This window comes from Rattus rattus, chromosome 9 (assembly GCF_011064425.1).
Source record: "Rattus rattus isolate New Zealand chromosome 9, Rrattus_CSIRO_v1, whole genome shotgun sequence".
Taxonomy (NCBI): Eukaryota; Metazoa; Chordata; class Mammalia; order Rodentia; family Muridae; genus Rattus; species Rattus rattus.
In genome coordinates, this window is record NC_046162.1 from 3866389 (window position 1) to 3890648 (window position 24260).

General features: G+C 50.0%; 1 protein-coding gene across 1 annotated transcript in view; it reads right to left on the reverse strand.

Annotated features, from left to right (window-relative positions):
* Nucleotides 1–1287: 1287 nt before the first annotated feature.
* Nucleotides 1288–24260, reverse strand: part of Nsg2 (neuronal vesicle trafficking associated 2) — a 65897-nt gene continuing 42924 nt past the window's right edge. The window contains exons 4-5 of the mRNA XM_032912104.1: nucleotides 5068–5178; nucleotides 1288–3083 (exon numbers count right to left, since the gene is read on the reverse strand). Of these exons, the coding sequence (XP_032767995.1) occupies nucleotides 2892–3083; nucleotides 5068–5178 (303 nt within the window). The 3' untranslated portion in view covers nucleotides 1288–2891. The remainder of the gene's footprint in view (nucleotides 3084–5067; nucleotides 5179–24260) is intronic.

Below are 24260 nucleotides of genomic sequence, written 5' to 3' on the forward strand. Positions count from 1 at the left end.
GGATATTGCCTTGTTCTCATGTCAGGCCTTCGGAATCATGACACATGACTTCAGTATTACATCAGGACTTTATCATTGTCTAAGAGCCTCAACATCACGTGAGTTGTCAAGTATCACGCCAGGCCTTCGGTATGGCGTAGGGACTTCAGCATCAGGTTAGGGCCTTGGTAGGACAAAGACATTGAGTCAGTCTCATTGTGCCATGTCAAGCTCTCGGTATCACGCTACAGCTCCAGCATTGGATACCAACCACCTCAGCGTCATTTCAGGCCTGGATCATCATGTCAGGAACTCACCGAAGGTCAGGACCTCATATAAGATCAAGCTTTCATTTTCCTACAAATAGCATCATGCTAGGACCCATCCTAAGGTCAAGGCCCCAGAATCATGTTGCTGAACCGGTACCACACCTACCCCGAAGTCATTCCGTGCCCTCAGTATAGAATAGACAGAATAAAACAGCATGTGTGCAACTCAGTACGACATCTGGACGTGACATTGCGGTCATGTCTAGAGCTCAGCGTCATGCCAGGACCTCAATATCACATGCCACCCAGCAAGAGGCAGGCCTGCGGTGGCATTTAAGACATGGAATATCACATGCGGGTGCTCTCATCAGCTGAGAACCACAGTATGTGACCAGGTAGTAAAACATAGGGTCACCGTGGTGGTCCCTTAAGCGGCGTGTCAGTGCCTTGTTATGATGTCAGTGCCGTGATGCAGGGTCAGCATTACATCAGGCCCTTAGTTAGCATCCTGTCTGTGAGACCTTCTGCCCCATTGGGATCTCAGCGTCCTAGCAGGGGGTGCTCAGAATCACGTAATGTCCACGGTATCATGTCAGGGCTTCTGAATCCATCATAGCAGCAGCAGCACATCATGACCTCGGCATTGCCCGCCTCTTGGTATCACATACTTCATGCCATATGATACTTCATATATCACATTGTATAATCATATATCACATCAGAGGATCCTTCAGTCTCCTATTAGCTCGTGAGCAACGTATCTGGTCCTCTGTAGGCTCTGGTGTCATCTTGAATAGCCCTTAAGATCTTGTAGGGCTTCAGGATGTTGCCCAGGGCTTGCCAGGACATGAGCAGGGTATTAGGTTATCCTTACTTAAAAATGGAGACCCTCTCACGGTGCCCCATTCCCCCCTCCCACTTAACAGGGCACTCTGCTCCCGGCCTTACCAACCCTGCCTCCTGTACTCCCCAGTCTCCCCATGAGGTTCACTGAGCAGAAGGTCAAGCCGTAAAGGACAAATGGACAGACAGTCAGGACTCTCGGACACATCTATGTTTATTTTTTTTCCTGTCAGAAAATTTCAAGAATTACACCAAAAAATACTTCAGCCTTTGCTACCTACTGACAAAAATACACCACAAAATTATAAAGCGCTCTGTGGTTTTGCTAGGGACGATTTGTTGATCCGTTTCAGATGACAGATGAATTTACAGGTGACTCAAGGTGATGGGAGGGAGGGGAAGGGGCGAGGGAGGAGAAATCAGATGCGAGTATCTGGCAGGACGATTTGAGCTACGCTACTATTACCCAGCTGCTGTGTACAATGATTTCAGCAATAGAGCAAGCCACAAAAAAGTACCCTTAAACGGCCTGTTGGAGAGGCACTGGGAAACGGTAACACATTTCAAATGAGCAACTCTCCTGGCCAGTTCTCATTCTCATGGGCCTAGAGCCAGCACCTCCACAGAAAAGGATTTCCAGGAAGGCCTATGAGAAGCAAGAGGCCCCTGCTATCCCGTGCTAGGGAAGCCCAAGGATGCTGGCCACACCTCCCTGTCAGGTGCTTCTAGAACCTAGCCGGAGAGTTTGGACAAATGCCCTCTGTCAACACAACAAAGTGAGCACAAAGTCACTTTCTCCAGCTTCTTTTAGAAATGACCACTGCCAGCCCAATCTTCAAGTTTCTTCCCAGCTGTCAGATTCCCAGGCTAGAATTGTCTATTGTCAAGAGAATCCTGCTGCCGTTAGCGCGTTGGGAAAGAGCAAAAATGTAAAACCCAGGTGCCTACACTTTTAGCTGGGCCCAGGGAGGCCCGCCTGACCCGTCTTCTTGTCACCTCTCTTCCTTCTCTCCCTTTCCACCCCTGCCTTCTTGAAAACACGGGCAGCAGCATCTAGGGTTACACCTAGAAAATAAAAGAAAGACAACATCTACCCACGCCTGCTTGCTGAGGCACAACAGCCGCCCTGTGAGCCTAGGTCCCCGTGGGCTGCCCAGGGCTGAGCGTGGATGCCTCCCCCGTGAGTTTGTGCAACTCTTGCAAGCTCACCACTGAGTGGTACTCTGCTCATTCCTAGTTTAGAAATGCCAACATCACCTTTTTCTCTAAGTCAGCCTTCCCCGTCTTGCCGTGCTCCTCTCCTGCTGACCACAGGCAAACCGAACAGCCTACCCTTTGCCACACAGATACTCGGACGCCCACGCAGAAACCATGGCGTCTTATCTAAGAAACCCCAGAGAGGCTCTGCTCTTTACTGCCTTGCTGTGTCTTCCACACGGAGCCCGTTTCATGCTTTTTAATTCTTTTTCTCTGGCTCCCTTTTCTGTCTCTAAATTACCCTAACAAAGAATAAGCGGCGGCTTTGAAAATATCTTACATGGGAACAATCAACACGAAACATGCCTTTGTACACGCGCCTGACTTGGGTACGAAGCAACAATACGAAAGGACAAAAGGAAAGATCGATTCAGACAACTCCAGTGCACAATATTTTTGGGGAGTTCTCCCCAGACCCCATCCTGCCCCGCCCCCACCCCGTACCCCAGCAGTACAGTGTTGTCTTGTAGCTCCAGCCTTGCTTAACTAGCGGGGGGCATTCCCTTCTCCACAACCCCCCCCCATCCCAGCTGGGGCAGGCCTCTAATGGCCCTGCGTCTTGGGTGGCTTGGGCTCGTGGATGACAGCAGCTGCTGACAGCCATGGCCCGATGGCCCGGGCAGTGCTCTGCTTGGCCACGCTGTAGTGGCTGATGACTGTGTAGAAGCGGCTCCTGGAGCTGGGGTCCTGGGATGAGTAGTAAGCGTCCAGCGAGGCCGGGATACAGCGCTTGTGCTGGGGAAGAAAGAGATAAGAGTGAAGAGTGGCCGGGTGGGTGGCTGGTACCCACGGGGATGCTGACGCCCTGTGCAGGGGCTTCAGTTCCATCAGGCACTCAACCATACCACAGGAGACCCTACCCCTGCACGTGGCCACAGTAAACCTTCCCCAAGATTATACCGTCACCATCTTCAGAGGAGAGCAAATACACCTACTGTTGGTACTGAGGTAAGACCAGACGCAATGGCCTGATGACCATATGACATCAGTTCCCCAGTGGCTGCCATTCTCTGTGGACAATGGTCCAGACAGCCACTGGTCTTACCTCAGTACTAACAGTAGATGTTGACGTAGCCCCACAGTGGGTTAAGGGCATGTTCCCCGGAGGCTCTCCAGTCTCCAGGCTGCACTCTGAGTTTCCCCAGTTGATACAGATCTAGGTCCTCTGGCTTGTTTCCAGGGTTTGCCTTCTCTTATTCATTTATCAAACACGTCACAAATTTACATATTTTAAGAAGACTATATAACGATCTAATTCTGGATGAATGTTGCACCCATTCCTGGCTCCTTCCACCCCTCTGAGTATTTATATTTGGTATTTTAAATTTTTATCTTTTTAGAATTTCCTCCTAGAAAAATTTAGCAAAGTGTTTCACCTCATGCACAGGTAGAATTTTCTTCTTCCTTTTCTTGTCAATATTAGGGAAGGCTATGCCATGCCGCAGACAGCCTTTTTCCGCTGTCAGGCTTCTACAGAATCCCCTTGTATGGATAAAGTGTGATTTATTCAGCTGTCTCCATTGTCTCAGAGCCTCAACTTCTATCCATTAAGAGTGTCGCCCCCTGGAGGCGTGTACCTGCACCACCCTACATACACTCTAAGTCGGAACATTCCCTATTTGACCCCCACCTTAGAGCATCATCCTAGCTGTGATGTCTTGGGAAATCCTATTAATTAAGGACTTGAAGTTCTGTTACTTCTTATGGAAAACGGGGGCAATAAATTCCAATTTTTTTTTTTCAGGATGGTTATGGGTGGTTTAGTAGAGATAACATTTATAGAAATTTCTAGGGGTTGGGGATTTAGCTCAGTGGTAGAGCACTTGCCTAGGAAGCGCAAGGCCCTGGGTTCGGTCCCCAGCTCCAAAAAAAAGAACCAAAAAAAAAAAAAAAAAAAAGAAATTTCTAGTAAATAGTCTGACAGAAAATAGATACCCAGCAAATGGTGATTATAATAATTAACATCGTCACCTGCTTCGGATTTCAAGCAGCTAATTTTATTGCAACTAACATGTATTGAGAGTCCATTACCAAACAGGCATATTATTATTATTATTATTATTATTATTATTATTATTATTATTAGTGCTCAATTATTTGACTGTTTAGGCATACATAATTCTCCAAAGGAATAAGACGTCTTCCAGGTCACCCAAGTCTTTGAAGGAAGAAGGGCAACTAAAGCAATAGTCAGGAAAAAATGGGCCCAGAGGGGGAGGGGTCTGGATACAGGCAGGAAGAAAACCTCAGAATCTCTGATCTCTGTCCTCCTGTCTCTTTAGGGACACCCTGATGTAAGGAATTGGTCAGCTAGCCAGGGAGATCCATGCGAATCAGAACTTTTCTGAAGACTGCAAGTCAACATTAAGTATCAGCGAGCTTCTGTTACTGCTCATGCGCAGTCTGGAGCTGTCCTACTTCCTGACCTTTTCAATAGCAACTCTAGAGCCTGCTTGAGACTAATCTCCGACTTTCACGGCTCATGCGCAGTCTGGAGATGGCCCACTTCCGTCCTAATCTTGCCATGCAACTCTGGCGCTTACCTGACACTGGTCCTTCAGGAGGACACGATAACTCTCTCCTGATGCAAGCTGTGTTTCAGACAGTCCACAGGTAGATTGACAGACCCAAACATGGCCAGCAGGGAAGCGAAGGCATCGGTAATCCCTCCAATTATCGACAGTCTCCTAGGGCTGCCCGCCTGCTCCAAGCTCCTTACCTTGTAGACAAATCCTTCAGGACAGCTGTGGTCGTAGGTGAAGGCTTTGTAAACCACCAGGAACACAATGCAGGCGAGGAAGGCGAGGGCCAGGCTGACAAGAATGGTGACCTAAAAGAAGACAGAACTGAGAGTCACGTGGTCGGTCGTGGCTTACCCATTTTCAGGCCATACAGGCAACCCTCAGCACCTGGAGGCAACAGGACAGCTGGTGTATTAGAAAGGGGAAGCGCAAGGCCCTGGGTTCGGTCCCCAGCTCCGCAAAAAAAAAAGAACCAAAAAAAAAAAAAAAAAGAAAGGGGAGAAGCCAAGGGCCCAGGGAATTCCCTGCATCTTGGCATTGTCACTAATTAAAATCTACTATGATCCTTAGAGAATGTGTACCCATGAGCCTCAGTTTCTCCTTCCTGCAGGAAAATCTAGAAAGTTCTTTCTTAGCTATACACGTGATTTCCCCCTCCCTTCTTCCCTCTTCCTGTCAACATGTGGGATGGAGGGATGATTAAGTCATTGCATCCAGGGCGTGGTGGTTTGTATATGCTTGGCCCATGGGAAGTGGCACTATTAGGAGGTATGGCCTCGTTAGAGGAAGTGTGCCACTGTAGGGGGCGTTTTGAAGTCCTATGCTCGAGCTCCACCCAGTGAAGAAGGGAGTCTCTTCCCAGCTGCTTGTAGAAGAAAAAAATCTCTCCTGTTTGCTTTCTAATCAAGATGTAGAACTCTCGGTTCTTCCAGCAACAAGTCTGCCTGGATGCTGCCATGCCTCCTGCCATGATGATGATGGGCTGAACCTCTGAAACTGTAAGCCAGCCCCAATTAAATGTTTTCCTTTATAAGAGATACCGTGGGCATAGTGTCTCTTCACAGCAATGAAAGCCTAACTAAGACTCAGGGCTTCCTGCTTTCCTTCGACACCACATCCCTGTCCTCACCAGCGGGGTCTCAGGTCAGGCATCAATTGCTGGCTTTGCCTCTCTTTGGACACCTGATACCCACCTTGCATGCGCCCCCTACTCACTGTTCTCCTATTCCAATTTTATTTCAGCTTCGTTCTTCCTGCCTCAGGAATGCCAGTTCCACCGTGGCTGGCACTGGGTCCAAACCTCCTGAACACCTTTAACCGTTCTCCCCAGTACTGCACACCTACCCTGTGAGGAAAGTCTGCCTTGCTGTGCACCTACAACCCGAACACTTTCTACCACTTCAATCCAATGGGTCTGAAGCCATGACCCTCTCACCTGCAGCACTGACCTAGCTCTAAGAACTTTGCATGCCATCCTTGCTCTCTGTAGTACAGTTGGCACACAACCAGAAGAAAGTCTTGGAGATTTTAAGTTCAAGAGGGTTTTTCTTTTTCCTACTCCGAAGTATGGGACCAACTAACCAGCCCAGAGTAAACGATCCCAGAGTAAATGATTGACTCCTGGCTGTTATCTACAAGCAGGTTTTTGTTTGTTTGTATAGTCCTGCAACTCCAGACAAACTGGAGCAACACCAGGACTTACTAGAAAGGAGTAAATGGCTGATAACAAGCTCGCACTCCGACCCCTTATGCCCTATGATAGTGAGGTCTTTGGACTTCCTGTCACAATTTGCGTGTGTGCATTACTTTTAAAAAGTCCATTGAGTCAATTGGCCTAGAAATTGGACACAGCTCCTCTCAGGAAAGGAAAGTTTTATTTGATCTAGAAGAAAAATTAAGTCAATGTGGGAGTCCTCATCCTACGTTCTCATCCTAAGGCGTGTGGTAACCATAGGAGGAGACGGGGTCTATGATGCTCCAAGAGAGATGTCTACACTCAGACGGATGTAGAATCCTATTTAAAGCTACCAATGCTGCCATGAGCTGCCCTGGCCACTCCCTCCATTACCCAAGCCCTCAGTTGAAGCCTGTTACACACACATCGCCTCCCGGGCAGGGTTTGGGTGATCACACAGTAAGATGAGGTGATGCAGAGCTCAGACCCAGGTCACCAGGCAGGACGTGGAGCTGGAATTCGGGAGCCCATGGAAATGGAACCTGAAGAGAAATTATGCCTCCTCAAATTAACACTTGAATACACAGGAGAGTGGGTCGCCCAAGATCGACACCCACCAATCCTGAGAACCCAACAGTAGCTGGTCAGGCAGTATCTGGGTTATAGATATAAAGAAACTAAAACTTTCCAGATTGTCCAAGACCCAAGAGACAGAAAGAGTGTAAATATTTGCTCAAGATAACCAAATATCGTTTTATCAGCTCCCCCTCCACATTTAGTGATTGTACATTAATGAATTCAATTTACTAGAACAACCCCCCATCACCACCCCAAATGTGGAAAAGTAAAACTTTCTATACTGAACACATGTCAGACAATATGGCAGTTACTTACATGGATTTCTATTATGCTAGGTATTCTAAGAACTCCAGAGGAACGCTAACATGCAGGAAGATGTACAAAGGTCATATGCAAATACAGTTGCCCATCTGAAGAGTTTGGTGTTCACCAGGGGGTCGTGCACACAGTCACCCACTGATCTCGCTAGACGGTGTGAATCCACATAATATCATTCAGTCATAAGAGGGGTGAAATATGTGTGACAGATGTAGATAGACCTCAAAAATCATTGCACTGAATAAAAGTGATCTAAAAGGTCACTATGAAATATACAGAGTACATTAAACTGCAGAGATAAAAAACACATGGGCAGCCACCAGGCCCTCAGGGTCAGGAACAACAGGGAGTGACTGGTAATGGGGCCAGTTTCCCTCCGGGTGAAGAGAATGTTTTGAAATTAGACAAGGATGACGGTCACATAGTGCTGTAAATATTGTAAATGCCACCGAATAGTTCATTTTAAAGTGACTGATTTTACAGTGTGCACATTTTTACTCCAAGTTTTAAATGCCAGAGCTGAGGGAACACGTTGCCTCCAGGGTGGGAGCCATTCCTGTATTTGGTGACTCTGTCAGAGTGCTATAAAATGCTGCTGGCCTCCCTCCCAGCCAAGTGGGCTGCCCACATACCAGGATGCAAACAGTCATGGCCCCACCAGTGACAATGACATGGCCACAGACCTCATGCATGCAAAGGACAGGGTGGAGATCCACAGCCACACCTTCCATTTACCTGCATTCTCAGGCAGCTGGGGGCTTCTGGGAAATTCTCCCATCCCAGTGACCACATGTGACCTCAGCCTACGACTGAGCAGAGCCCCGGCCTTTTGACAGACCTAGCAGCAGGGTGAGATGTCTAAACACAGGAACAGACTGGGCAACATTCATTTAGGGTGGGTACTCCCACCCCTGGGGCTACTAGCAGGTTAAAGAAGAGTGCCCTGCCTTCTCATCCGGGGTGCAGGTTCCCCAGACATACCAGCTCCTTTCTGAGAGGACAGGGTGTGATTTACCTAGGTTGTCAAAGCTGACTGTGTGACAGGGAAGCCTTCAGAAAATGTCACTGGAAAAAGAAGAGGGAGGAGGGGCGGAAGATGTTAAGTCTCCTTTAGGCCCAGTGGTTTCAAGGCTACTATCAGAAGCATCTGACAGACCTTTGGATGCTGACATCTAGGTTTTCCCTTCCTGTGAATTCAAATTTAATGGGCGGTGGGCAAATGGGCCCAGGACATGGGCATAGTTTTCAATCATCCTATGGACTATAAGGTATACCCGTGGACAGACTGACTCCTATATGCTGTTTTGATTTGGATCTCGAACTGGCTAGATCATGTGGACAGCATTTTTAACAATCCAGCCCTTCAGGCTCCTCCTGGGTGATCTGACATCAGAATCTCTGGGGGAGAGTCCAGGCCTCTGGGTGTCTGAAGCCTCTGCCTCCCTAGTGAAGGCAGGGAGAATAGCTCTCTGTGAAGACCCGGGCCATGGCAACCTTCATGAATGCTGAGTGCTGAGTGGAGGCTGGGGAATAACCTGCCCAAATGTGCATTTAGCAGGCTGTATTAGGGCAAATGGAGGTCATGTCCTCTGAAAGCCATCATCCCTCTCCTAAATTTTAGTAGGGATTGCGCTGTGACCAGGGCTACCAGCCCAGTGGGCTCTGGGACGAACCTGGGGCTGGAATGTGTCAGTGGGGGTAACTGCAGAGAGTGAGCGCCAGCTGGGACAGCAGGAGGCTCCGAGGAGAGGACCACACAGAGGACCAGAGGGTAGCTAGAGAAAGTGTGGGGTGCTCTAGAGACATGGTGGGCTTGGCTCAGAGGAGGCAAAGGAGTGGGAGGCCTGGAGCGGAGGGTGGGGGAGAGTGGACATACTGAATGTGGAGCCTTAACTCAGGTGACAGGGAACTCTTGAAGGTTTTAAGTGGTCATGTAGTGAGATCGGGATTAGGCTTTGGAAAGATGTCTCTGGGGGCAGTGCATAGGGGGAGGGCTGGAGACAAGGCTGGAGGCAGGGAGGCCAGTGGGAAGGCTGATAATTAGGGGATATCTCAAACGTCGAACCAGCCTGGGCAGTACAGTAGAATGAGTTAAATTGAAGAGACCATGTCTGCCTCGGCCCCAGAACTGGCGCATGGGCTTAAAGGCTTGGGATTTCTCACTTGGCTTCTACTGGGGTTTTCAGGCTGGTAGATAGATAGTCTGCTGCCCTGAGCCAGCTTCTCCCCTCCAGGAAGATCAGTAGAATTCACAGGACTCCAGAACTCGGAGTCTGTAGCTAAGTTCCCCAGTGGAAGGGTGAGCCGTGGCTTGTAGGGAAGAACCTTCCATTTCTCCACCCACCAACATGCTCTGAACTCAGACACTGGGCTCCATGTCAGGGCTGATTGACTCAATTACAGCACCCAGTTCCTGGAGATGTGCTAATGCCCTTGGCTTCACCCCTCCAGAATTTAACAATCCGGGACCAGCACGAATTCCATGCTTTTCACCTAGATGCTAGGCATCCTGTGATATGCTCGTCAGCACCTGCCAACACCTCAACACCTGTTTCCATCTCCCGAGCGTTTCCTCACTTCCGACTTCCTCACCGCAGCCGATTTCCAGGTCTGCTCTTAGCCAAATGCTCTGAGGCAGGCAGGCCATTAGGGCTGCGCAGTGACCAGTTAGGTATCTGATGAGCCCCCTCCTAGCATGTCGCAGAGCAGGGTGTGGGGGCAGAGCGGATAGAGGGCAGGGGTGGGCTAGAAAGAGCCAGAGCGGTCCACCCTGAGGCTTTCAGCAGAACTCCTGCCCCTCCCCTGCCCACTGGCCAGAGGCAGCACCGCCCTGCTCTGAACGCCAGCCCTCCTGAAAGATTCCCAGCAGAAAGGCTTCATTACGCACGCTCAGCAGAGCGGACAAGATCCTCCCCCAACCCCAGCCTTCCTTTCTCTGCTGTCCACCTCCTATATCCAAAACCATTAACTTCTCTATCCACGCTAGACGTCCCATATCAAGGAAGGTCTCTTACCCTAAGTCCCCCTAAGGTTCTCAGGCACCATTTAGTCCCTCCCTGTCCACTCCTGTTCTTCAGGAATATCTCACTATGGCAGGACAACCTGGTCGGTCTGCTGCTTCCCTTGGGAGGCAGTGCAGACTAGCTCTGCACGGATAGAGCATCCGGGTCCTGTTTGCCTGATTGATTGATTGCCTGTGAGGTAGATTCTACTGGATCTTCATCTTTTAGGTGAGACTAAGGCACAGAGAGGTCATGTGCTTTTCCCAAGGACACACAGGACATTAAGCAGTATGCCCTCAGGAGATGAACTATAGATGATGTGCTATCCGGGGGTTGGGTCCTCTCTGCTCCTCAGAAAGTGTGGACTGAGCACCTGCTCATCTGCTACATGCTGGCTTGAAGCCCAGGTTAGAGGAGTTCTCCACACGGGGCAGACAATACTAAGTGTGTAGGGGAGGGTCCTTTCCTATGGTCTCCAGCCTTGATTCCTGTGAAAACCTTCCCCCCTCTCTAAGAGAGGAGACAGTCAGAAAGCGTGCGTGCATCCCTGGAGCAGGAGGAGGGCGGCCCTCATCTCAGTCTGCCACAAAGGGTACACCATTTGGAAGGACGGGCACGGCAGGTGTAATTAGGTCAAAGGTCTCGAGATGAGACCACCGTGCTTCACCCAGGTGGGTATTAAAGGCCATGGCTTTATTGTAGACACGGATGAAGGCAGACACCCAGGGGAAGGAGAGGCAGTGTGGAGATAGAGGGAGTCCCGGAGCTAGAAGATTCAAGAGGAGAAGACCCGTGTAGGGGGCTGGGCTGGCTGGCTTCATGTCAACTTGACACAGGCTAGAGTCACTGGGAAGAAGGGAACCTCATTTGGGAAAATGTCTCCATATAAGATAGGGCTGTAAGTAAGCCTATAGGATATTTTCTTAGTGGCTGATGGGGGAGGAGCCAGCCCATTGTGGGTGGGACTATCCCTGGGCTGGTGTCCTGGGTTCTATAAGACAGCAGGCTGAGCAAGCCGAGTTGAGCAAGTCAGTAAGCAGCACCCCTCCATGGCCTCTGTATCAGCTCCTGCCTCCAGGTTCCTGCCCCGACTTCCTTCAGTGAATGTGGTGGTATGAGTCAAATTAACCTCTCCCCTCCACGTTGCTGTGATCATGGCGATTCATCACAGCGGAGGCATCCCGGGCTGAGGCAGGGTCTATCCACACCTTTGTCTCGGAATCCTGGCTTCCGTAACCGAGAGAACCCAAGTTCTGCTGCATTAAGGCACAGAGTTTATGGTCATTTATCGTGGCAGCTCCGGCGAGCTAACACGGGGTCCTCCTCCCGGTGAGCTAAGGAAGCTGTTTCTGCACATTGGCTGCCAAGAGCTCCTCATGTACTTCAGAAGTCACAGACTCAGGAGGATGACTGTCACCATGTCTGGTGTTTCAAATCATTGGAGCTACCCCTCACCCCACAATCTCGTAAGCTTTGAAGCCCAACACATCATGTATCACCCCTTGCCTGTGTGTGTGTGTGTGTGTGTGTGTGTGTGTGTGCGTGTGTGTGCATGTGTGTGTGTGTGTGTGCATGTGTGTGTACGTGTGTGTGCGTGAGAGAGAGAGAGAGAGAGAGAGAGAGAGAGGACAGAGACAGAGACAGAGACAGAGACAGAGTGACAGAGACAAGACACCTCATTTTTTGCTGCTCTCCACAGCCCCAGCTTCCAGCTCTGGAGTGGTTCTGGTGGAGAGGAGACCTCGTGTGCACTGAAAGCCCCTCCCCCTCCCATACACATTTGTCCTTGTTTTGTGGACGAAGTCCTTGCTGCCGTGAGGTCTCACATCTCCTCCATCTATCTACCATCTACCATCTGACCATCTATTAACAGACTCCAGCTGACCTGAAACTTAAAATATAGCCCGCACTGGACTCAAACTCATCCTCCTGCCTCAGCCTCTGAATACCCGGATCAAGGCATTTGCTGTCATGCTAGCTTCGGGCCCCTTGTTCTTGGCTTCCAGAGGAACAGGAAGGGAAGGAGGACCCAATGCACAGGGTCATCTGAAGTCTGTCGTCTGACACAGTGAGCTATAAGCGGCACAGAACTGGTCGATAGGACGCTTGTCTCTGCTGGCCCACAGAGCTGGGCCCTCATTCTGGAGCAGGTACAGCATGGTCTGCAGTAGCTACAGGTTGCGTATCGCCCTGCTTCTGCCTCTAACGAGCTGAGCATCTTGGGTAAGAAACATCACTGCTCCAAGCCTGTGTTTCTTCATCTATTAAATGAGGACCCAAGTCCCGCCCTTAAGGCGGATGTGGACCCAGATCTGGTGACACCTCCAACCCCCCAGACACACACACACACACACACACACACACACACACACACACACACACACAGGTGCCACTGTTACCTTTCACTGACTGTTCAGTGATGCACAGAGCCCTGTGACAAGTGACATTTGTGCACTCTCTGTTTTAAGCCTCATGCTGGCCCTATAGGCTCAGTTACCACCCTCACTTACAGAGCTGGAAACTGAGGCACAGTGGAGCCCAGTTCTTGGCAACAGAAAGAGCAGAGCCTGGCCAATACCGCAGAGCATGTCTGTGGCCCTTCCCTGACATGCTTTGCTAATCCTCTGTGTCTGCGGGTGGCGTTTGCCTGCAGGAGGGCAGTGGAGTGGCACGTTACCATGAGGCAATTGCTCACTTATTCTGGGAGCACACGTTACCGCAGACTGTAAGGGGCAGGAGAAGAACACAGCGTCCGCTGTCTGCCCAGCCAGGTTCCCCACCCAGAGCCCCAGCGCTGGGGAAACAGGGGCCTTGTTAGCATTCAGGTCCTGTAGCCTCTGTGCCATGGTTCCCAACAAATGGCCCTTCTTTACGAAGAGAATGAACCCTGGAAACCTCCTGGCAAGGGAAGCTCTCACGCTGGGGAAGTTAAATTTTGTGGAGACATAAAACCAGAGCCACCCAACAGGCGTGATAGAAGCGGCAACCACCCCCAAGGAGATGGAATCATGGCTCCTGGCATCTTATCCTGGGATTGGTCTCGGGATCCTGAAACAGGCTTCAGAGGACAGGGCGGGATGTAAGAGCCTCCGCAAACCCACTGAAATGGTGCTCTGGCCTCTCCCTCGTACCAAGCAGAGCAGAGAACACAGGGGCCTTGGACGTTATGGTTGGGTTGTCTAATGGAGGCCTCAGAGCTGTATGCACCTGGGTGTCTACCCTCTGCCCCGCCCCACCTTGGGGACCTCAGCTCCCTTCTCAAGTAGGGGTTGTACTGGAGACATCTGCATAGCGGCCGAGTATGGCGATGCAGACCAACCCTTAGGTAGGGCTAGATCAGTATAGATGTCCAGGGTCTTATGGGACCTCAGCACATACACCAGCTCTACACCCATTTTACAGATATGTGCAGGACACAGACAGAATGGCTTGTTGTGTGTGACACGCTTCTTGTTCCTCTTCGGCACCCTCTCTCATAGCATATCCTGGGGGGGGGTGTTCTTTTCTCTCTTCCCTTTTTTTTTTTTTTTTTTTGGGGCTGGGGACAGAACTCAGGGCCTTGCGCTTGCTAGGCAAGCGCTCTACCACTGAGCTAAATCCCCAACCCCCTCTCTTCCCCTTTGACACACTGTGGTTCCCTCAGGGTATTGGGGGGACATAGAGATCAACCTCATACACTAACTCTAGGCCACCCGAGAACCCTTAACATCACTTGTACAATGGATCTGAGTTGTTCCTTTAATCTCCCCTGAGACCAACCGCCGTGGGGGAAGGGAAGAGCTATGTGTGAAGGCACTAACTTGGCCTCCCTCCTCCTGCTGGGTTCAGCTCCACCAGGCCTGTGTGTGACTCAGTTGTTTCTTTAGCACCAGGGGTTGGGATACGGTACTGTCACGGTCACGTGTGCTCTGTGAGGGCCTCGCTGACAAGCAACAGCCCCGTCAAAGGCAGGGCCAGCCTCTCTGAGTTTCCTCAAGGTCCCTCAAGAGAGCTCACTGGCGGTTCACATTGATGAGACAGAAGTGAGCTTCTGAGGAGAAGCCTGGCCTCTCTGGCCTCTTCCGCCTCCCCTGCCTAATTAAGTCTTCCTTTGGCCACTGAGGCTCTTCCTAAATGACCCCTCTGGAGACCGCAGAGGTGTTCAAATCCTCCTCTTTGAACCTCCACGGCCTCCACTCTTGTGGAACTGAGTCAGATGCAGAGTCCTGAGCCCCCACCTCTGGGTTCCGGTGATAACTTCCATCCCACCCTACCCTGGAAGTCAGCATAGTCCACACAGATCCCGGAAGCCAGGGAGCAACTTACTCAGAACTGTTACCAGCTTGTGACAGTCGAAATCATGTTTTTGTTTTTCTGTTTTGCCTCTAAAGAAGACAAAGCCATCTCAGTGTCTGTGAGGAGCTGGCCCCAGAATCCGTGTGGATCTCGCTATGATACATTCTTCAAACAGTACTGTCAGCCACAGCGGGGAAGAGGGGTTGACCCTCCCAAGTACGTGACTGTGCTCCTCCTTCATGCAGAAATAGCAAGACTCATGACCCCAACCGTGACTCATGAGATAAGAAGAAAAGGAACGGGGAAGATGGAGGGAGAAGACCCTGTACTTTGGAGACGCAGCACAGGGCCTCAGCCCCTCCAGCTCCCTTTCTGCTTTCCTGAGCCCCATTGACCTCTCTTCCTTTTCTTCTCATCTCATGGGACAGGGTTGGGATCATGGGTTTTGCTATTTCTGCGTGAAGGAGGAGCACAGTCACCTGTCTGGGGTAGGGGAGTGGTCAACCCCTCTTCCTCCCTGTGGCTGACAGTACAGAATAGTCCTGGTTGAGCAATGGATGGCGACCAGATCCACATGGGCTCTGGGAAGTAAAACACCAGAGCAGGGCAAGGAAATGAGACCCATATTAGAGGTCCCCAAGGCCATGGCCAGGAGGACTCAGGACAAGGGATGACCTGTGTGCCTGGCTGTGACTTGTCACCATCAAGGGCCAAACCCATAGTCACAAAGGAAAGGAGCCCATGGCCAAGTTCAATCAGGCCATGGGCTCCCACAGCCCTCCTGGTGGGGCCACACAGGGTGTGCTCCATCCCCACGGAATTACATTTTGTTATTTGATGCATATGGGTATTTTTTATTGGATGAGTGTGGGTATTTTGCCTGTAGGTAAGTGCACCATGTGCATGCAGTACTTAAGGAGGCCAGAAGAGGGCGTCAGGACTCCTAGAACTAGAGTTAAAGTTGCGAGCTGCCACGTGGGTTCTGGCTGCTTCTACAAGATCTTCTGGGTCTTCTACAAGAGCAGCAAGGGCTCTTAACTGCAAAGCCAGCACACAGTCCTGGCATTTTAGCATACTACATCGAGCTCAGCAGAGACTCAGTACCTGGGGACCTGTGCTGAGTGCGGGTCAGGAAGTCCCCCTATGCTGCCCACCACCCTCTGTTCTAGACGGCCAGATGGAAGGCAGTGTGCATGCAGCTCACACAGTATTGTGTGTAAACCGAGGTAAAGAGAACCCTCCACCAGTTCTGGGACTGGAGTGGTGGGAACATTCTTAAAATACAAGTTCCCAGAGGCCAAGCTTGTAAGCAGCCCTCTCTCCAAGGTGCTCTCAGTCTTACTCCATGAGTTCTTTTTACACAGACAAGCACCCTCCCCAGGGTGTGTGTGTGTTTGTCTGTCTGTCGGTCTGTCTGTCCACCTGTGACACAAGTAGGGAAGGAGACTTGAGGACCTAGAGGATTCAGTAGGGAGACCTTCTTCCATCACAGACAAAGGCAGCAAGGCCAAAAGGGAGTGGAAATGTGTCCCCCTCCCCCACTCCCTCACTCCCCCCCTCCCCCCGCTCCTGGCTACTTTTGTGTCAACTTGACACAAGCCAGAGTTACCAGAGAGGAGGGAATCCCAGTTGAGAAAATGTTGCCATAAGATTGGGCTGTAGGCAAGCTTGTAGGGCATTTTCTTAATTAACGATTGATGGGGAGGGCCCAGCCTATGGTGGGTGGGGCCACCCCTGGGGCAAGTGGTTCTGGGTTCTATAAGAAAGCAGGCTGAGCAAGCTATGGGGAGCAAGGTAGTAAGCAGCACCCCTCCATGGCTTCTGCATTAGCTCCTGCCTCCAGGTTCCTACCCTGTCTGAGTTCCTGCTCTGACTTCCTTCCGTGATGTGTAAGCCAAATAAACCTTTTCCTCCCTAGGTTCTTGGCTGAGATGTTTCAGCACAGCCATGATCCTAATGAGGGCCCCTCAATGTCTATGTTCACAGGGGGCCCTGCTGTCCATGGTGACTGCTGGGTGGGCAGGCCTGGCTTCTCACCCTGGGGACATGTGGGCTAGCCTCTCTGGCTCTGGGAGCCTCCGCTGACTGTCGCCTAACAACATTGCAGTTCTGTTCATTAGAATTTGGAACAGAGTCTGATTTTCCAAATCAATTTTACTGACCTGATTTTTTTTTTAAATCACTTTTCTGCCAAGAAAGGGGATTAAAGAATGAAAGTGGCTAAATCAAATAAGGAATTTGGGCTGCATAGATTGTGTCTCCATGGAGACGAGAACACGGGCTCGTCTCCAGCAAGATGGCTGGATGCAGCAAGATAGCTGTGCTCCAGATATCAGTGGCCAGAGATGGGGTTTGCTTCAAGTACTTGGGACAGAGAAGATGCCATGCCCTGGCCCCTTTTGTTGAGATGGACGAAAGCAAGTGGATGTCAGTCCTTCAGCAGTCAAGTACACTATGTTCCAGGTCCCAACTAGACAGGAATCGTTGTTCTTGGGTCCTTGATCTTGGAAATCTCAAGTCTGGTGCAGCAGGCCTCAGAGGACAAGACACCATGATAACTCAACGTTAGGTATGATCACAGCCAGGCCCCATAGCATGGGAACCCCAGAGAGACTCACTCCCGAAAACGGTATAGGGAGGCTCCTTGTTGTATGTGCACTGGTGAGGGGTGCCCTCCATAGGAAAACAAGGCCATAGCAGAAAAGTCCAGTGAGCCTGATACTAGAAACTGAGAGCAAACGAACTTTCCCCCACATCCAGTTTTGTTTTTTTTACCCCTCTCTTGGCAAGTGTGCCTTGGGTTCCTGTTATCGTCTGCCAATGGTCTGAGTTCATGTGTTCTAGCTTGGTCCCCAGTGGTGATGCTGGGATTGGGAGGAACCTTTAAGAAATGGAATCTCAGGAGGTCAGTCATCTGGAGGCATTGTCTTTGGAAGGGGTTCAGTACTTTCCAGGGGACTTGGGTTACTTTTCAGCCTGGGTTGTCACAAAGGAGCAAGGCCAGCTCCTTCCTCTTGTCTGACTTCCTGTCTCACACATGACACCTCACTTTCCCATACATTTCCACCATGACGGCATCTATTGTGATGTGACGTGTTAGTGGGATCTCTGTCATAGCGATGCCATGTGACTTGGACTTTCAGCCTCTAACACTGTAGGCCAAACAAATCTCGCTTTCTTCATAAAGTGTTGAGCTTCAGGCTTGCTGCTATGGCAGTCAAAGCTGAGTCTTTTTTTTTTTCTTTAGGGCTTGGGGAGGGAGTTGAGAGTGTGTAGTAGAAACAGAGAAAGGCAGAGAGAGAGAGAGAGAGAGAGAGAGAGAGAGAGAGAGAGAGAGAGAGAGAGAGACAGAGAGAGACAGAGAGAGACAGAGAGAGACAGAGAGAGACAGAGAGAGACAGAGAGAGACAGAGAGAGAAAGGAGGCCATCCATGAGCACATGGAGAGAGGGTGGAGCAGGAGCAAGAGGGCGAGAGTGAATGAGTCTTTTTGCATCATAATATCAGAACCCTCCCTGGAGTGAAGCGGTATCATGGAGACTCCTTCAGCTCTCCTCCTGCAATTCAGCTCTAGGAGAAGCTGATCTTAGGGAGAGCCAATGTTTTCTGGGTGACCAGAAGCACCCCCCCATCTACCATATGGGTCTGGTTTAGGCAGGGAGCCCCTGGAGAGTGTCAGGATGTGGTACCAAAGCTTCCTTCCTTCCTTCCTTCCTTCCTTCCTTCCTCCCTCCCTCCCTTTCGTTTTCAGAGAATTTTAATTTATGTTCATACATGTGTGTCTGTGTGAGTACATGTCACAGGTGTGGTGCTCACAGAAGCCAGAAGAGAAGCTGGGATTTTAGGCTGTATTGAGCCACTCGGCGAGGGTTCTGGGAACCTAACTGGGATCCTCTGGAAGAGCAGCCACTGAACATCTCCTTAAACTTCTCTGAGATCCATCCATCAGCGAATTCCATGTCTTCTTCTAGTCAACGTGATCAACAATTTCATCCTTAAACAACACAGAAACTGCCCCTTAAGGCCCACATGTCCTTGGATGAACATGCATGCACACATGGGCATGTGTGCATGTGTGCATGTGTGCATGTGTGCGTGTGCGTGTGCGTGTGCGTGTGTGTGCGTGTGCGTGTGTGTGTGTGTGTGTGTGTGTGTGTATCTGAGTGTGCACCATGTGCATGCAGTGCCTGGGGAGGCCAGAAGAGGACTCCCTTCTTCGGAGCCCCTGGAACTGAAATTACAGACCATTGTGAAGGCACCATGAGGATGCTGAGAACCAAACTGGGGTCCTCTGCAAGAGCAACCCCCATGTTCTGAATCACTGAGCTGCCTCCTGCAGGAACATCTCCCCAGGCTCCATTCTCCCCGTCTTGATAAAAGGAAGCCAGGGGATTCCCTAGAAGCCCACAATCCAGGCTCCGCTCCCCTGACCGCCGAACTTGCATTTCTCTCGTGTCTTCAATTTGATTTCAGAAAACCCCAGCTCTGACCAGGGACCTTCTGGACACCGCCCAACTCAGCAAACCGAGAAGTTCGCAGCCTGGCTATGCCTGCGGCTGGTGATTACAGCTAATGCTCCACTCCACCACGCAGGCAGAAACGCCTTGAGCAGCAGGGCCGTGGATCTTATTAACTGCTTTCGGGTGACGGTTTTAAATTATTATTAAGAAAATGAAAAGCTACCAAGCGTTCAGGACACAGGCGGTGTGGTAATTCAGTTCTGCCCACCCAGAGGCTGGGATGCGACTATTTGAAAGGGAAGCGGTAGAAAGGAGGAGGGAGAACTTAACACCAGACCAATACGGGTTTCAATGTCTGTTCCGGCATTTAGTGGTTTGTAACTTTAAGCTGAGGAAACCATTCCTCTGAGCTTCCACTTCCTTATCTGCAAAACAGTGACCTGTTCTTACATTCACTTACCAGGTATGGCGGGAGAACTTACAAGCACGCGGAGCAGAACACCCCGAAGATGCTGGCAGCTGCTGCCATCACCACTGACACAATCTGTCCCTCACCGAGAGCCAACCACTTGACCTCCTGCTGCTATGGGTGCTGTCTTTGTTTCATGGAGAATGCCGGGTGGGTCACACCCCTGATTAACCTCACAGCTTCACTGGGCAGGTATGAGACCTGTGCACCTCACTCACTCTCCCTGGCTGCCAGTAATTAAGGGCCATTTTGATTCCCTTTAATGAGGACAGCATCTGTGGACACACAGCCAACCTGGGAGTCCATAGAGACACTGAGGTAGGGCCTGAAACCCAGGGAAATGTCTATCCCAATCCATGTTCCCCCGGGGACTGTGGTTTCGGGACTCCGAAGCCCTGTATGAGGTAGGCAGCATGACCCAGAGCGAGGTGTCCAAGGCTCGGTCTTTGTACAAAGCTGTATTTGAAAGGCCGTGGACTGACTGATTGAGGGGTTGGAGGTAGGGCTTGGGCCAGGGAATCTTCCTGAATATAGGAACAAGGTCCTTAAAGAGGAGCAGACTCAGCTACTCCAGGCCGAGAAAGCCACCCTGATGTTTGTCTGTGTCCATCAGGCATTACCCAAACTGCTTTCTTGGATACTGTTTCATGTATTTGTATTTGGCCGTGACCGGCTGCTGTGGACACTCAGCGAGTAAAGAAATGTCACATGACCATTTTTTTCTCTCTACTCTTAACTTTATTTATTTGTATCGGTGATGCCTGCATATATGTCTGTGCAACACACGTGCACAGAAGAGGGTGACAGATCCCCTGGGACTGAAGTGACTGTGATCCATCACAGAGGGCTGAGGGTGGTATTTGGGTCCTCTTGAAGAGCAGCCAGTGCTCTTAACTACCGAGTTAAGTCTCCAGCCACCCCCCTTCCTCTTATTACCATGCCCCACTATGGGTTAGTAGCTCCTAACGTTCACCTCATACCTCTCTCTACCCGAGCATTCCATCGTGTCTGCACCCATATAGGACGAGCATCACTAATCTGAAGATCTGAAATTTGAGTCATTCTGAGCACTGAGGTGATCCGTAAGCGGACGATTCCCACTGCCGACCCCACACAGTGGGTTATGGTGGGGATGAAGGCAAGCCCAGTAAGAATGTCAAATAAAGTGACCGCAGGCTCTCCACAGTGTACACATGAAACATGACAGTGTGGATGTGCTTCCGGGCCCCAAGGCTACCGATCGTGAATATGCAAATATTCGAAGGCTGCCCTCTTTAACCCTCCTGGTCCCAAGTGTTGCTGGACAAAGGCGTCTCAACCGTACACGTGCTTAATGCTATTATCTCAGAGACACCAATGGAAAGAACAGAAATGGGAAAGCAAGATTCACGGAAGATAACAGTTCTCATCTTTGAGATGAAGGGGCCATTGGCTGGCTCAGTGTTTTCTAGAAGGCTGGCCAGAGAAGGAAATGGATCTGTGACGACGTTCATAACATGTGGAAGAGAGAAACAAACTGAATGCTTAGAAGACGCGTAGGCAGCTTCTCTCTGATCCGTCCAGCTTCAGACAAGCTACTCCCCCCAGCCCCCCATTCTGTTTTCTACCCAAGGAGAGCGACTCCAGCCATGTTGCTGTCACAAGACAGTTATGAAGTCTGACAGCATCGACAAAAGGCAGCAGGCACTGGCCCGGCAGCCCCGTCTCTACTCCGTCTACCCCAGCCTTCTTTTCTCTCCTGGTCCTGAAGCAGTCATTGGAGTGTGGGTGTTTAACAGTACAAATCACTGTTCAGAAAAAAGGAAGGAGTGGTGGCGTGGGGGATCACAGCTTTGCAGGTGCACCTGCGCCTGAGTTTCCTGAGCCACAGCGAGCAGCTGGGTAGTTTGGCCTCCAGGTTCTGTCAGAAATACTCATTCAAATAAACTGGGCAATGGCAGTCCAGGGTGATACTCCCTGCCACTAACCATCAGTAAAGGTAAATCAAAACCGCAGTTAGATGCCACCTCACCGTAGCTAGAATGACTGTTCCCAAAAGGAATAATAATAATAATAATAATAATAATGATGATGATGATGATGATGATGATAATAATAATAATAATAATGAATGCTGAAGATAATGTACAAAAAAAGGGTGGGAATATAAATTAGTATAGCCACTAAGGAAAGTCATATGGAGGCACCACTAAAAACTGAGTATGTCCCCAAAACAATAAAGTCATCGTGTAGAAGAGGGCAGGAAGCACTTGTTCACACTGATCGCAGCGCTGTTTCTAACACTTAGGTTGTGGGATCAATCTGGGTGTCCATTAACAAACGAAGAAAGAGAATAAAGTATTTATGGACAGTGGAATACAACTCAGCCATAAAAAAGGAAACCCACGAAATCTTGTCACTGGCAGTACTGTGGGTGGTCTGCTAAGTGCTATGTCAGGCAGATAAAGACGAATGTCACCGATTCGCGTCCTGTGTGGGGTTAAAAGGGGTTCATCGTGCAGAAATTGAGGAGAGAATGGTGGCTACCAGAGGCCAGGGTAAACTGAGGGAGAGGGAGGCTGGTCAGGAGGTTCAGTGTTACAGAGGCAGAAGAGTCAGCTCTGCTATTCTGTTACTCCAGGGTCAATATAATTCCCCAAAATATACTATATACCTCAAAAAGCTATGAGAGGGTTTTTAAAGGGCTAACCATAAAGAAATGATAAAAGGAAAGATAATGCATGCGTATGTTAACTATCCTGAAGTGGTCACAAGTCAGAACAGTGGATTGACTTTCGTAACAATGCTCAGATATTAAGTGCCAATCAGGGGGTCAGGAAGCTGATTTTAGAAGCACTAAAACTATACGAATAAATGATATTCAAAAGGTTCAGACTTTTCTGGGGGGACAAAAATAATGAAAGGCATGTCCAGGTCTCAATTGCAGTGCCGTACCCTGTGTTGTTTTAGGAAATTCATAGTTTTCTCATCGTATTCAATAGTTGAGACATGTAGTTGATTTTCCCGGCTCCCCTTTTAAAACTTGTTTTAAGGAACATTTTCCCTCCCGGAGAATGGAAGTGGCAAAAATCTCATTTACACGTGATGGGATAACACTGGGTCACAGACACAGGCTGGGTGCCCGGTTCAGGACAAGCTCAGTGCTATGGGCTACAGGGATAAAGATGGGCTCGAGAGTTAGCGGGCAAGACGTGGAGCAGTGTGCTGGAGATGGCACTTCTGAGCCCGCCTCACAGGAGACAGGAAGAGCGGGCAGAGAGAGCGGCCTGAAGGCACAGAGGTCGGGCAAGGGTACACGCTGATGGAAGACAGGGCTTCTGTGTGTTAACACAGCGATTTGAACTAAAAGCTTCTTGGGAACTCGAGAGAGCGCTAAACAGGTTGAGCTTCTGAGCTTTCACTGACATGGTTCCACTTGAGTCCTAGAGAAGTACTTAGGCAGCTGAGATGGAAACTGATGCTAAACAGAAGCTTGGGGCGCCAGCTGAGGGCTTGAAAAGCAATCCAGACATAACTGGATCCCACGGCCCCCGTCACAGTCCAAGGCTGAACCAGGTATCTGGATAGACACCCAACCAGGAAGGAGACATTATTTCTGAAGCCAGCTGTTTTGTGGCTTTGTGTACATATGCTTTAACTAATTATGTAATATTCTCTCTCTCTCTCTCTCTCTCTCTCTCTCTCTCTCTCTCTCTCTCTCTCTCTCACACACACACACACACACACACACACACACACACACACGATGAGGGACTCCACCTTACAAACTGGAGACCTAAAGCCCGGGAGTCAAAGGGAAGTGGCGGCGCCAGCAGGCAGGTCTGAGCCTTCCCACTCTACGGGCGCGCGTGGCTTCCCTCTGTAGACCTGCGTCAGAAGCAGGAAGCAGACACAGATAAACAGGCAGCACCGTTCGCTGTAGGTGTGTGCAGCCCGGAGTTAGACGTTCCCTCCAGCTCCAGGGATGACTAATGGATCCTTAAAGAATTAATCCGGGGCTGGAGAGATGGTTCAGTGGTTAAGAGCACCAACTGCTCTTCCAGAGGTCCTGAGTTCAAATCCCAGCAACCACATGGTGGCTCACAACCATCTGTAATGGGATCCGATGCCCTCTTCTGGTGTGTCTGAAGACAGTGACAGGGTAATTATATATAATAAATAAAAGATTCTTAAAAAAAAAAAAAAAAAAAAGAATTAATCCGTAAACACAGAGCCCCAGAGTTCTACTAATGGTCAATGACAAATGGCGTTGCTTTAGGATAAAATCCACCTAAACGAAAGCGTCCTTTGCATGGCGCCATCCCAGGAACGAGGGCTTTTGCTGCCGTGCGTCACCCACACCGTACACCTCAAGGCAAGGCGCAGGACGGCCACTCTGTAAATCCGCGCCGACTGAATGGGGGCACTTGGAGAAGACGCGCTCAAGGGAGTTACAATTAAGGAAAGACAATGGACATGTTTCAAGATGCAATCTTTCAAAGTCTCAGAGAGAGGCAGCTGGATATAAACTGAGTTTGCTTACTTATTTCTTCATGTATTTACTGAAAACTATTATAACCCCCAGGAATACTTATATAGATGATTTTATGAGTTATCTCTGTGTGTAAAAAAAG